The sequence below is a fragment of the Cydia fagiglandana genome, chromosome 15 (assembly GCF_963556715.1).
Source record: "Cydia fagiglandana chromosome 15, ilCydFagi1.1, whole genome shotgun sequence".
In the NCBI taxonomy this organism is placed as follows: domain Eukaryota; kingdom Metazoa; phylum Arthropoda; class Insecta; order Lepidoptera; family Tortricidae; genus Cydia; species Cydia fagiglandana.
Genome location: NC_085946.1, coordinates 9,766,481 through 9,780,605, shown reverse-complemented (window position 1 = coordinate 9,780,605; position 14,125 = coordinate 9,766,481). Strand labels below are relative to the sequence as shown.

General features: G+C 39.1%; 1 protein-coding gene across 1 annotated transcript in view; it reads left to right on the top strand.

The window, feature by feature from the left end:
• Positions 1-14,125, top strand: part of LOC134671340 (uncharacterized protein CG43867) — a 448,491-nt gene that overhangs the window by 432,640 nt on the left and 1,726 nt on the right. The window contains exons 21-31 of the mRNA XM_063529166.1: positions 168-280; positions 733-987; positions 5,943-6,059; positions 6,619-6,776; positions 7,137-7,314; positions 7,598-7,753; positions 8,104-8,278; positions 9,475-9,646; positions 10,883-11,012; positions 13,082-13,213; positions 13,879-13,965. Of these exons, the coding sequence (XP_063385236.1) occupies positions 168-280; positions 733-987; positions 5,943-6,059; positions 6,619-6,776; positions 7,137-7,314; positions 7,598-7,753; positions 8,104-8,278; positions 9,475-9,646; positions 10,883-11,012; positions 13,082-13,213; positions 13,879-13,965 (1,673 nt within the window). The remainder of the gene's footprint in view (positions 1-167; positions 281-732; positions 988-5,942; positions 6,060-6,618; positions 6,777-7,136; positions 7,315-7,597; positions 7,754-8,103; positions 8,279-9,474; positions 9,647-10,882; positions 11,013-13,081; positions 13,214-13,878; positions 13,966-14,125) is intronic.

Here is a 14,125-nt window from a genome sequence, read left to right as displayed (position 1 = left end):
TAGCGCTCTTTGGCTTAGCAGGGCAGTTTGTGTTGGAAATTGTGGGTTTGTGTTTACGCACGTTGGAAACTTATATCAGAGATAATTACACACGCTCCCCAGGTATGATAAATTTATCAAATTTCTTAATTTTCGATTTTCTAAATCAATGTTATCTGTTATTTCAGATTGCGTGCTATGGAGGCATCCGACGTTACTGTACAGTAAAGAACATATTTCGTCGCCACTCACCTCACTAACGTCCGAAGCGTTGCAGGCTGAAGCGTTAAAACTCTTTAAGGTAAGTTCGTTTTACAGTCAGACCTCAGAATATAAATATGATGAGACGGACCCTTAATGAATGTAAAAGTTACAAATATAAGGAACTAAGAAATACGTTTGAGACTGACTACATGAAAACAATGGAATAGCTAGAAATTGAGGTTTGCCGTAAATTCAAGTTTTTAACTTCAAACTTGACTTTACGAAATATACACTCGAAATAATCTCTTTTCTCTTATTCCTTTATTCGCAACTGTTACCACTAAGTTGACTAAGTTGATGCGACTGGTAATAGGTGGGATTTTTTCTTACGTGATACCACTGAGAGAAAAAAAAGTATGTGTTGCCAACGGTGGTAAAAACTTGGCGGGAACAGCTGGAGATTTTTCGGAGCGTCATCTGCACTAACCTTTGCACGTTTGATCTTATTGTATCCTTTTGAAATATCCTTTCCGTGGAAACGTGTTTCAGTGCGTCCAACTGTTCATGTCCGTGTGCGTGGAGCACTGCGGCATCGACTACCACGTGGTGCTGGCGCAGAACGCCCTGCAGCAGTGCCTGGAGGTGGCCGAGCTGCAGGACGAGCTGGTGTCGGCGCTGGCCAAGCAGACGGCGCCGCACACGCACAGCAAGCACGGCGTGCAGGTAACGCCGGCGCCGGCGCCGTCGCCCGCTAGCGCGAGGCGCCACCAGAAGCTTAACGTTAAAGCGCAGAAGCTTAAGAATGTAAGTTGCAAGGTTTTTCAAGGTCGCGGTGGTGGGTGGTCAATGGGTTATTTCCGTGCACGGCGGGAAGAAGTTGATAACTCGAGATATTTTATTGAAGGAACTTATAGTTCGTTTTTTTAGCATTAGAAAGAACTTGAAAGAAGGTAAGCGATCTTGACATGTCTTTTAATTGAAAAACGCTTTTTAAAAATCAATAACTATTACTTATAAAAGCAGAAGAATATAAATGATCGCATAAGATTCATAATTGTTACATATTTGCCGTAACTTATTTTTAAAATATATTTTTCAATTAAAAGACACATCAAGATTGTTTACCTTATTTCTAATGCTAAAAAAACGAACTATAAAATATTGTAAAATAAAGTTCAAAGTTCAAGTTTCTTCAATTTTTTCTCGACACTTATGAACTTTTTCCCGCCGTGTACGGATTTGGTGGGCTAATAACATGGACGGTTGACTTCAAGGATATGCTTCCGTTTTGCGCCTTGGCAGATTAAGCTATGGTGCAAATATGTAGACATATGTTTGATGTCGTGTTTACATGATTTGAACGCATCTATAAAATTTGCTTAGGGTGTCACGGGCTTATTCTAGCCTATATATTAACTATGTTATGACTATATTAGCTATGGACTGTGTTATGTTAAGAAAAAACATTAATAAAGATAATTACATTTATTTTATAAATGATGTTATCGAAGATTTGTCTCGCCCTTCAAGTAATAAAAGATAACAACATGACAGAATGGATCATTGTTTATAAATGTAATTTAATTAAACAAAACAAACGATGAAAAAAAGTCCCACCTAATTATTAAAGAATGGTTTTCTGATGTTAATAAAATATACCATTTACCACTCTTACCGTTCGACTGTGCCTAAAATGTGGAGTGCTTTTATATAAGAAAATACTTGCATTTTAACCTCGTGCCGCCCACCATACAAAATTATTGCCAAGGAAATTAGAATCTTATTGTATATTCAATTGGGTTGAATTTCATTTGTTCGAAAATTTTACAAGACAAATGAAATGCTGCCTAATTCGTTTTTTATTAAGGTTGACATTCCATCGAAACTGATTGTACATCCTAATGTACATTGGGCGGCACGAGGATAAATAAGATTTATGTTTTAAAATGCAAATCAAAAAACACTCCAACATTATCTGTTTTAATTTGCTGTTCAATACAAATTCGTTTGAGAAACTATCAAACTAAATTGTATTTTGTTATTATAATGATATGGCATGGCTTCATTAAAAAAACATTAAGTACAATAAAATGCAGTAATGAAAATATAAAATTTTAATAATCGGGAAATGGAAGCCTCCATTGAATATAAAGTCTAACCAGTATTGATTTAAACCACACTTTATTGATCTCAATAGCAAATACTTTTATTATATACTGAATTTTAAATATTTGGCATTAAGGTTGAAATTTAAATGAGTACTGGTTGAAAGTTATTTCGCTTTATATTCGCAACGGCTTATGGCGACGCTTTAAAGCTTTTTTCATATTGTCACCATTTCTCTCATTCATTCGAACACCGGTCTTTTATTTTTTTCACTAGCACTCATTCTGTAGCGTGAATTTTACCGCGCTTAACACCGGCAGCCACGATTTTAAAGGCTTCGAAAAAAAAAAATTTTTTGCATTCAAAAATTAATTGTAAATATACACTAACAAGCCATTTAGCGTTAGCTTTGTGTGTTGCCTATTAAAAAAAGAAAGCTTCATGTCTCGTGGTTGATCAATTTGGAATTGTGAAAGTGATAATTTTATTGGCTTCTTTATTATGCGAAATTTCTTAGACACTATTATTTTTCGACGATCAACATTGTTTGAGGGCAAAAGTTGTATTCCAACTTGATCTATAGTACTGGCAACTCATAGAGACACCATAGATTAAAAAGTTATCTATGGTTTAAATGTTGCCAGTGCAGTGAAAGCGATATGTATCTGTTGTTGCAAATTTTCAAATGGAATGTTGGTGTAAATTTCCCCCCATTTTATTTTATACTTTTTTCCAAGAATGTTGCCCCTCCTTAGACCTAGGGAATGTTTGTTGTCATCCATACTCTGTCATCGCCCTTCGCACTAGATCTTCCTTTGTTATGAAAGGTTGACGTTGCAAGTTTTAGCCTTACCCTTATATTTACTGTTTAGAAAAATATATACCTTATTATTATCTAGTTCAAAGTTTATCTTCCGGTGTGCACGGTAAGTATATAGATAAATTATTTAGTGTAATTGCATAGTGTGTTTTTGGTACGTACGTACTAGTATAAGAATCAAGTTGAAATTTTAAGTATTATATGACATTATTTATGCAGGGTTATTTTTGGACCATTAGCCATATTGTGCGAGGTGATTAGGTACATAAGTCATACTGAACAACTTTTTCTACGGGACCAACCCCGAAATCCTAAAAAAAAATTTGGCCTTCCCATAGAAAACGTCGACATCCACTCGACCAAAATGTATGAAACGGCCAAAAAAATTTTTGTGATTTAGGAGTTGGTTCCATAGAAAAAGTCGTTCAGTATGGCCTGCCTAATCACCTCGCACAATATGGCTAATGGTCCAAAAATTACCATGATGAGATGAAATGTGTCTTAACCCTGCGCCATTTTCACTTGTGTATTTTGTTAAACTATTCCTTTATCCTTCAAAGCATAAATACGCATACCTACAGCGAATTTATAACTTGACTTATCTTAGTCTTTGTTGATTAAGATTGTATTGACACATCTATGGCAATACTATTTGGAAAAACAGTGCCCTTTCTAACCTGTATATTCTATCCAATATAGTATTTGACGCTGTTTGTCGCCCTATCCTTAAAGAGTTAATAACTAAAAATTTAAAGTTTCTAGCAACGCGATTATTTATAGCATTCGTGTTTTGGCATTAGCCGGGTCGACACAGAGCGAGCATACGCGCGGGGCAATATCCTCGCGTACAAAACGGCCAGTGTAGACCTGCCTCGCTCGCGCCTCCTCGGCCGAGACACATCTACACTGGCTGTTTCGTGCGCGGGGAAATTGCCTCGCGCGAGAACTCGCTCTGTGTGGACCCAGCTATTGGACAACATTAGTGTTTGGGCACTGGTTGAAAACAGCTATTACTTGAGCAATTATTAACTATTTAAGTATAATTCACACACATACTATGCAGTTGCACTGAATCATATGAATACACGCGGGTGATACGTTACTTCTGTATATATTCACTGGGTGAAATAAGCTAGAGGACTGGTGTATTGGGTATATTTAAAAGCACAAAACACGATAGCGTATAGCACTGGCACTAACTAATGTACAGAAAAGTATTATTATGACAAAATTATCTGTACTTTTAAAACAGGGTTATAACACAATAATGTGCATAGAGTACCTACTCTCTATGCTATCACAGACCTCCATTGGGATGTTAAAGTCTCACTCATCACAGAAAAAATTAAAATAGCACTTCGTACAGAATACAAAAGGTTCACTGGTTTTGATGGCGTTTTAATGTTCTAAATTGAAACCCTAAATTTTCGAAGAAAAACTACTTAGAGAAAAAAAAACTTCGTTTTTCTTTTAAATAAAATAATCTTATTATTAATATAATAGTGGTAGCAAAATGTCTGTACAGACTAGTAATATATTATGGATTAGTGGGACTCGCATCAATGTAAACATGATTTAGCACCTGAACTACATGGCGCTACTTTTTTTCGTAAACTGTTCGATAATTAATTGATTAGCTATAATACCAATCGAACAATTGTATTTTACAAGCTTTTATTTAGTTTCACCTGACCGTTGTCTGTCTGTCTGTCTGTCTGTCTATCTGTAATCAAATCTTGCGAGTTAAATTTGATCCACAAACCGGGAGGTTTCCGATTGAGCTGAAATTTTGCATACATACGTAAGTCGGGTGACAATGCAATATTATGGTGTCATCGAGCTGATCTGATGATGGAGACCGGAGGTGGCCATAGGAACTCTGTGATAAAACAACGAAACCTAATTGTGTTTGGGGTTTTTAGAATTATCTCGATGAGTATTAGTTGCCTGCGGAAAGAAAAGTACAGTCAGCGATAAAAGCTTGTACCAAAAATTTAATTTTTGCCAAAAACTTATTGGACTTTAGGTTTTTTTTATATATGATAGATTGAAATTATTTAAGGCGCCGCTGTTTTGGAGAAAAGAAGAACAGTATGTCATCGTTTTAATAAAATGGCATAAAGTTGTTTCATTCCGTAAATCCCTAAAGTGTACACACTGTCATTGTATTTGTTGTGCGAACATTGTCAACTTCACTGTCCTATGTGTTTCCGAAGTATGTTTGTGTCACAGATCATTCACACACATGTGTTGACATCCTTCGATCACAATGTTACTTTATTAAATTTATTGAAAGTGTGAGTACGTTATAATATATAATATATGTATAAGCATATCAAACCTTTCTATGCAAAATAATAGTTAAATACAGAATTTCCACTAATTTCAAGTGTGCTTAAATTAGCACACACAAGAAATTTATATACGCTGTGTCTTTATTATTTGATAACCTACTGAATTTGTCAAGAGTTAAAATAGGAAAAAGGGTCTGAAAGAGGCAAACCAATCCACAACAAGGGTTTTTATTGACTTTAGTAATGAAAGTCCCTGTTCGTCCAACAATCACAAAATAAATTTAAATGTATTGATTTCATAACTAACAGGCTAACCAACTCAAATCTCTGTAACGGGCAAATTAACACATTCACTGCTCACGTTTTCGTAGCGCTACGCTCGTAGCCGATCCCAGCGTTTTCCCGCTTTGTAGAGGAAAACGACTACGAACAGAGAACCCGCCGTGCGGGTTCCCGGCACTCGAATGTGTTAAACTATAAGAAGGTAGTTAAATTACCCCAGTAGCCTCCCATAGACCACCAACATTTCATTTGTACAGCAACTACTACTATGCGCGACGCAATCGCTGTTCACGTGCGACACCGGCGCCGCGTCCGTCGGCGGCGACAACAAGAGCGACACCGCGCCCAGCGGCGGCTCGCCGAGCTCCATACAGGTACAAGAAGTTCTGGAGACGAAATACAGATGGCACTGTTTGCAATGTTAGGATAAGAGTCCTGAGCGCCGACCAGAGATGGCGGTGTAATTAATGTACAGTTTGCTAGTCAAGTGTGCGTAGTTTCGCACACGGACGATAGATGGCGTTTTTATCAATGTTACAATTCAAAAGTGTACAACGCCCGGTAGATAGCGTTATTTTTAAATGCGTCAAGTGAGAAATTAATGTGCGAGAAAAAGAAGCCAATATGTTATTTACTTAATTCGCAACCCAATATATTATTTAAGCAAAGTAAGAAAAGCGATAGTTAAGATGAAATAGGAAAAAATACCTACTAACAAATTTAAAAATACTATCTATTTCTTGACCTAATGGCAAAATTAATGTGTTTTCGCGATCTGTCAATTAACTTTGTTTTAAAATTCATATTATCTAAACTTTTCTTTAATTGTATTTTATCATAAACACAATAATTTTGCTAGTTTTCTATTACTTTTAAAACAAACCAGTATTTAGCAATCTCTATCAAATCACCATAACCTATGGAACTTTCCAGGCGCCTCTACTCTCCGTGGATTGCAAGAGCAACCCACCAACGTACAGCTTCGTACAAGGGTGGCAGTTACTAGCGCTGGCTGTAAGCCTGTTCGTGCCGCGGAACAACAGGCTATTGTGGTACCTGAAACTACATCTTAGCAGGCATTCTGACTCCAAGTGAGTGTATCTTAGTTTAGAGATAAGTATTGACTTTTTCCGTGTACGTATACAGCTTCGTACAAGGGTGGCAGTTACTAGCGCTGGCTGTAAGCTTGTTCGTGCCGCGGAACAACAGGCTATTGTGGTACCTGAAGCTACACCTTAGCAGGCATTCTGACTCCAAGTGAGTATCGCCTGAATTAAATGAAGAGTATTGATTCTGTCTATTATATAACTAACTATAAGCCAATTTTGTCCACAGAAAAGGGCGGCAAATTTTTGCTTCCATATTTTGCGCCTTTTTCTAATGATATTTTTTTTGCCAGACTGTATATCATAGATACAAAGACACAAACTAAAACAACCTTACATTTCCAGAACGGAATGCGGAAAATACGCAGCCTACTGCTCCCGCGCTCTCGAGCGTACCATCCGCAACGGCGGCCGCGAGGACAAACCCTCGCGCATGGAGGTGCTCTCCATCCTGCTCAAGAACCCCTACCACCACTGCCTGCCGCACGCCATCCCCGTGCACATGCTCAACAACACCTACCAGGTATACAAGACAATCTGGACACCTCTAAACTACACTACACGGTCGGCAACCAGCCTTCCGACCACTACCTTGGTAGGTTCCGACCGCGGTTGGGAACCAAATTCTGTTGAGTCCCTACCAAGGTCAGGGTGGTTGACAGTCGTGTTGTAAGGCTCTTTTAGGCGTAACGCATCTTACGTTTTATAATTTACCGTCTTAAAGCGTTCGGGGTCAGGATTTTAAGTTGGGACTTCATTTTTCTACAACATGATATTATTTTTAAAATATTTAATGTTGTAAACAGGTGATAAGTTTCGACGGGTCGACGACGGTGGAAGAGTTCCTGGCGACGCTAAGCACGGAGCTGGGCTGTCGCGAGGCCACCGCCTCGGGCTTCGCGCTATTTAGCGACGACCCGATAGAGAAGGATCTAGAACATCACATCAAACCCGATAAGAAGGTAAAGCAATTTTCAGATTTCGAATACTAATATGGACGTTATCATAACAGTCGGCAAGGGTCTCGTTTTTATGGTTTTCGTGGTTAGAAATGTTGAAAACGACTCCTATGACATTTTTTACGAAAATTCTAACTTCATCTTGAAATACAAATTTATAAGTTTTATAAATCCAGTTCAATTTATTCGGTGAGAAGGTGTAATTATGTGTAAACTAGGTAACAAATTGCCACTTAAATCCCATCAGTTCGCTCTTGAATGATGAATAAGCATGTGATGACTACGTGAATATAGATATGTGAAAATACGTAAACACATAAGATGCCTCTTAAACAAAATCTTATTTTTTCCAGTTATGCGACGTAATATCAAAATGGGAAACGGCACTCCGAGAGAAAGGGTCAGGAAAGTTCGAGAACTCCCGGGTGATCCGACTGACGTACAGAAACAGGCTGTATTTCAAGAGCTCCGTGCGGACCGAGACGGACAAGGAGCGGCTGTTACTCTGCTATCAAGTTAACCAACAAGGTAAGTCATCAAGTAATATCAGCATGAAAGATGAAGCTCCGAGAGAAATTATCAGGAAAATTCGAGAACTCTCGGGTGATCCGACTGACGTACAGAAACAGGCTGTATTTCAAGAGTTCCGTGCGGACCGAGACGGACAAGGAGCGGCTGTTACTCTGCTATCAAGTTAACCAACAAGGTAAGTCATCAAGTACTATCATCATGAAAGATGAAGCTCCGAGAGAAATTATCAGGAAAATTCGAGAACTTTCGGGTGATTCGATTGACGTACAGAAACAGACTGTATTTCAAAAACTCCGTGCGGACCGAGACGGACAAGGAGCGGCTGTTACTCTGCTATCAAGTTAACCAACAAGCTAAGTCATCAAGTACTATCATCATGAAAGATGAAGCTCCGAGAGAAATGATCAGGAATATTCGAGAACTCTCGGGTGATTCGACTGACGTACAGAAACAGACTGTATTTCAAAAGCTCCGTGCGGACCGAGACGGACAAGGAGCGGCTGTTACTCTGCTATCAAGTTAACCAACAAGGTAAGTCATCAAGTAATATCAACATGAAAGATGAAGCTCCGAGAGAAATTATCAGGAAAGTTCGAGAACTCTCGGGTGATCGAATGACGTACAGAAACGGGCGGTGTTTGGAAAACCCCGTGAAAGAAAACTGGAGAAGCGAATGGTTGACCGGTGTCTCTCTTGATAAAATTTTTGGAGTCCAATTGTAGTCAACATGTGTTGACATTTTTGTTTCAACTTCTAGTTTCAGCTGCCAGGAATACCGTACCGGCAAAAGGGCAAAACAGTAACACAGAAATAAATACATTTATTGGATAGATGATCCCAATACCTTTATGCTGAATAAAAACGCCAAGGGATATGTCATAGTGAATATCTGTGGGCGTGTTTATTTTACCCTTTCTACCATAGTCTAATAAAACATGGTCTTCTCTTCCCAGAGTGACACACGCCTACATCACAATAACATGGCCGCTATATATAGTGCTATCGCATATTATCATATAGCGCTGTAGCATGATGACGTAGGCTTGTGTCAGTCAAATGACGTAGAAAAGACGGGAAGAGAGTACCAGGCGGAGTATATTATTATACCATGCTTTCTACCTTGTTTCTTAGCCTAGATTTATTCCCAAGCTTTTTTTTTTTACTTATATAATGAATTTATGATATTTTTGCAGTGGTAGCAGGCCGATTCCCGGTAACTCGAGAGCTGGCGGCGGAGCTGGGCGCGCTAATGGCGCAGCTCGACATGGGAGACTACAGCGCGTCCAGCAGCACACACAACCAGCCGCTGGCGCACCGCTTCTACCCTTACCGATACCGGGCCACGCTTAGTAATGACGAGCTAAGGTAACCAATCTTACCTCATCATCATCTTAAGAGCTTTGCTCCTGTCGGTGGAGTAAACGCCAATCATTTCTGGCGGCGGAGCTGGGCGCGCTAATGGCGCAGCTCGACATGGGAGACTACAGCGCCTCCAGCAGCACACACAACCAGCCGCTGGCGCACCGCTTCTACCCTTACCGATACCGTTTAGTAATGACGAGCTAAGGTAACCGATCTTACCTGCTCGTACTGGGTGTTGCGTCATGCATCGGGCCACGCTTAGTAATGACGAGCTAAGGTAACCGATCTTACCTGCTCGTACTGGGTGTTGCGTCATGCATCGCAGCCATGTGCTTTTTATCATCCTTATTATTTAGGTGGTGTGCTGATGTGCCCAAAATGCACTCGAGTATTTAGCAAGAAAATAGGGTACGTGAGCCACTTAAGGGCGCATCAGAGAGTGGATCAGCTTCACTCTAATAACACGAGTTAAAAATTGCCTACTCCAGAGCACACAGTCGCTGTGGCCGAAATCGGTCAGAAGAGCATCATCTTCATCATATTTTACTAGCGACCTGCCCCGGCTTCGCACTGGTCACACAAAACATTAAGGAATTATATATCTGAAACCTTCCTCAAGAATCTCATTGATAGGTGAAAACCTCGTGAAAATCCGTTCGGTAGTTTTTGAGTTTATCGCGAACACACATACACACAAACAGACAGACGCGGCGGGGGACTTTGTTTTCTAAGGTGTAGTGATAATATTTATGCTACTTTTAAGGGGTTTTTGGGTTACCACTAGTTGCATGATAAAGATGTTGTTTAGTTTCAAATCGTAAGTTCCCTTAACGGCTTTGAAACTATGAAATCCTAAACAGATCAGAATTGTTTTCCATCGTACGGAAACGTTCGTATTTATCATGCTACATCACATCAGTCAACTTTAGTAGGTACTTTTTATACCGAGACTGACTGAAATAGCAAGACACGATCGTACTTATTAAGTTATTAAGTTAGATTTAAGTTATATTGCAGTGCCCTACAGGGTTTTCATAGCTGAACCAATATAATGTACCAACCTATGTAATAACCTATGAAAGCAATAAATACACTGATTACTAATTGCTTTTCCGTGCAAATGCGATGGAAAATAATTATGCACTACATCTGTATGCATAATTGCATACATTGGGCGTAATCATTACCTTTAGACAAATATTCGTTTGTCTTACGAGTATATTGTGTTTACTATTACAGAGAAGTGGAGGAGAAGCTGCGTAGCAAATGGACGGCGCTGAAAGGCCGCAGTACGTCGGACTGCGTGCGGATCTACCTCAACTGCACACGGAAGTGGCCTTTCTTTGGGGCCACGCTCTTCCAGGCGAGGGTACGCTAACGTTCAACATTAAAGCCCTGTGCACACCGGCTGCGTGTGCGTGACGTGCACGTGCGGCGTTGTAGTATACAGATCCTTATGAGAGATGGCACACCGCTTGCGTGACGTGTGCGTGTGCGGCTCCAACATTTTAGCGCACGCACACGCGCACGTACACGCAAGCCGGTGTGGCTCGGCCTTAAGGGCCAGTTGCACCAACCACAGTTATAAGACTTATCAACATCACGCAGCAGGAATCTATGAAATATCCCATACTATAACATTTTGCGAACGCCGTGACAGGCGGTTTGGTGCAACCGACCCTTAGTCAACTTAGTTCAAATAAATTCAATTCAATTCAAATGAAAAATACATTTGTTATGAATCAAAAAGAAATAAATGGGCTCTTTACTGAAAAAGATAACTCAGACATTTTGGTGGCACTATAGACCAAAAACCTAAGTAGGTCAAGAAATGAATGCTCAAAAAACGTTGTAGAGGGAAATGCTAGGAACACAATTTTTGACTCCGTAATTTTGTTTGGACTAGTTAGGAGGTGAACATATCAAAAGTCCCCGGCTGTAGCCCCGCTGCTGGGGGGTAGAGAGGGGTAAGAAGGTCGAATTTTTCGGTTTTCCATTGATATCTTGGAAACTTTGCGTCTTAGCGACATGACTACTAAGACAAACCGAAAGCTGATAAAATTAGTTACAAGTTTTATCCTGTCAAGTTTATCGATATCATGAATAGTTTTTGAGATACCCGCTCTTGAAAGTTTATTTAGGGATTTTAATTTTATCTTGATATCTACGTCAGTGAAGCTGTTAGGCCATGTTTGGTATCATTTTCGTATAAATCGGGGGTGCTGAATTCATTTATGGTATCACATTGACACCATTCCGAAGTAAAACCAAAATTTAAAAATAAATATTTTTTTAAATCCGTCTTCACGCTTAAACCGCTGAACCAATTTCGTTGAAATTTGGTATAGAAATAGTTTAAATCTCGATACACGACATAGGATAGTTTTTATAACCAAAAGCATCTTTTGAGGGTGTGAAAAGTGGGGTGGAAGTTTGTATGGGGAGTCAGTAACCGCTGAACCGGTTTAGATGAAATTTAGGACGGAATACATCTGTGATTTAGATGAAAGTGATACCAAACATGACTTCAAACCTTACCTTGAGCAGTATTAACCTCAGGAATTCAGTTTCGTCGACGAAGTTGAATTCCCCCCATACTCCATTTCACAACTTTAAAGGATGATTATTGAGATAAAAAATATCTTATGTCCTGTCTTGGGACTCGAAATATTCCAACCAAAATACCAAATACCAAATTTCAATTAAATCGGTTGAGCGGTTTAAGCGTGAAGAGGAATTTAAAAAAAAGGTATTTGTTTAAAGTTTATATGTTTTTTCTTAGGAATGGTGTCAATGTGATACCAAAACTGAATTCAGCACCCCCGATTTATACGAAAATGATACCAAACACGGTCTAGCAGCGTCACTAATGTAGATATCAAGATAAAATTGAAAGCCCTAAATTAACTTTCAAGAGCGGATATCTCAAAAACTATTCAAGATATCGAAAAACTTGACTGAATAAAACTTGTAACAAATTTTATCATCTTTTGGTTTGTCTTAGTAGTCATGTCGCTAAGACGCAAAATTTCCAAGATATAAGTGAAAAACCGAAAAATGAGACCTTCTTTCCCCCCTCTACCCCCCAGCACCGGGGCTACGGCCGGGGACTTTTGATATGTTCACCTCCTAACTAGTCCAAACAAAGTTACGGAGTCAAAAATTGTGTTCCTAGCATTTCCCTCTATAACTTCTTATTGCTTGGCCTAAAGGGCGTCATATTAATAAGGGGATAGAGACGCGGACGCTGAAAAAAAATGCATTAGATTTTTCTAATCGATAAAGTGGCAACTTTCTGTTGGATACAAGTGGTTATCTGTCATAATTGTCATAAAATGACCTTTCTTACGTATTTTTTGTATTTTGCAATCTTTCAGAATGTGTTGAAACTTCAGAATACTAATAAATATTCATATATGTATATTTGTTTGTGTACAGATAAAGCAGCCAGACCTGTCAATGGCGTGGCTAGCCGTGTCAGAAGACGGGGTGACAGTGTTAGAGCTGGCGTCCATGTCCGTCATCGGCCGCTACGCATTGAGCTCCATCGGGCTGTTCGGCGGCCTACAGGTGACTACTTCTCGTTGTTTTTAATATTATTGTTACTTGGACGTAGTTTAGCGTAAAAGATCCATCCTCTAAAATTTGTCATTTAAATTAATGACTTTTCCGTTTGACAGAAAGTTCAAATTTCACTGACAGATTTTTGTGGATTGGATCTTTTACCCTAAACTACGTCCACTTAAACCCTTGTTTTGTTTGTTTCCCTGTCTCCGTGTTAAAATCGGTTTATGTTCTGTAATGCGTACTTTATCTTTTAATAAACTGTTTTTAAGCTTCTTTACCCAAAGGGTACAAACAGGGTATTACTAAGAGTCCACTGTCCGACTGTCTGTCTGTCTGTCACCAGACTGTATATCATGAAATTCATGAACCCTGATAGTTTGACAGTTGAAATTTTCACAGGTGATATATATCTGTTGCCGCTATAACAACAAATGCTAAAAAGTACGGAACCTTCGGTGTGCGAGTCTGACTCGCACTTGAGCCGGTTTTTTTTCTTTCTTGTGTATTTTTATGATTGAAGCCATTATGAATATACGACGTGGTCAACTTTGGGAACAAATCAAATTATTTTTATCAAATATTTTGATTTGTATTTTTAAGCGGTCACACTACTACATATACCTATATAAATTGTAAACTGAGATACATAATATGATGTGTTGTTGTAGGATGACTTAATGATGCTCATCGATGCGGACGCAGACGACGCGACCAGTCCCGTGCACAAGATGTTGATCAGTCTCAACAAACCCAAGGTGAGTCTGGAAAAGGAAACAATTCAATTTTGAACTTTGACTAGCGGGTTTCGTTTGTATAGAAAGAAGTTAGAAATGTAAATTGGCTACATTGATGCGATTTACACGCGTTTAACTATTATTTACGTTCTGATCAGTGTATTATACTGTATTCAAAATA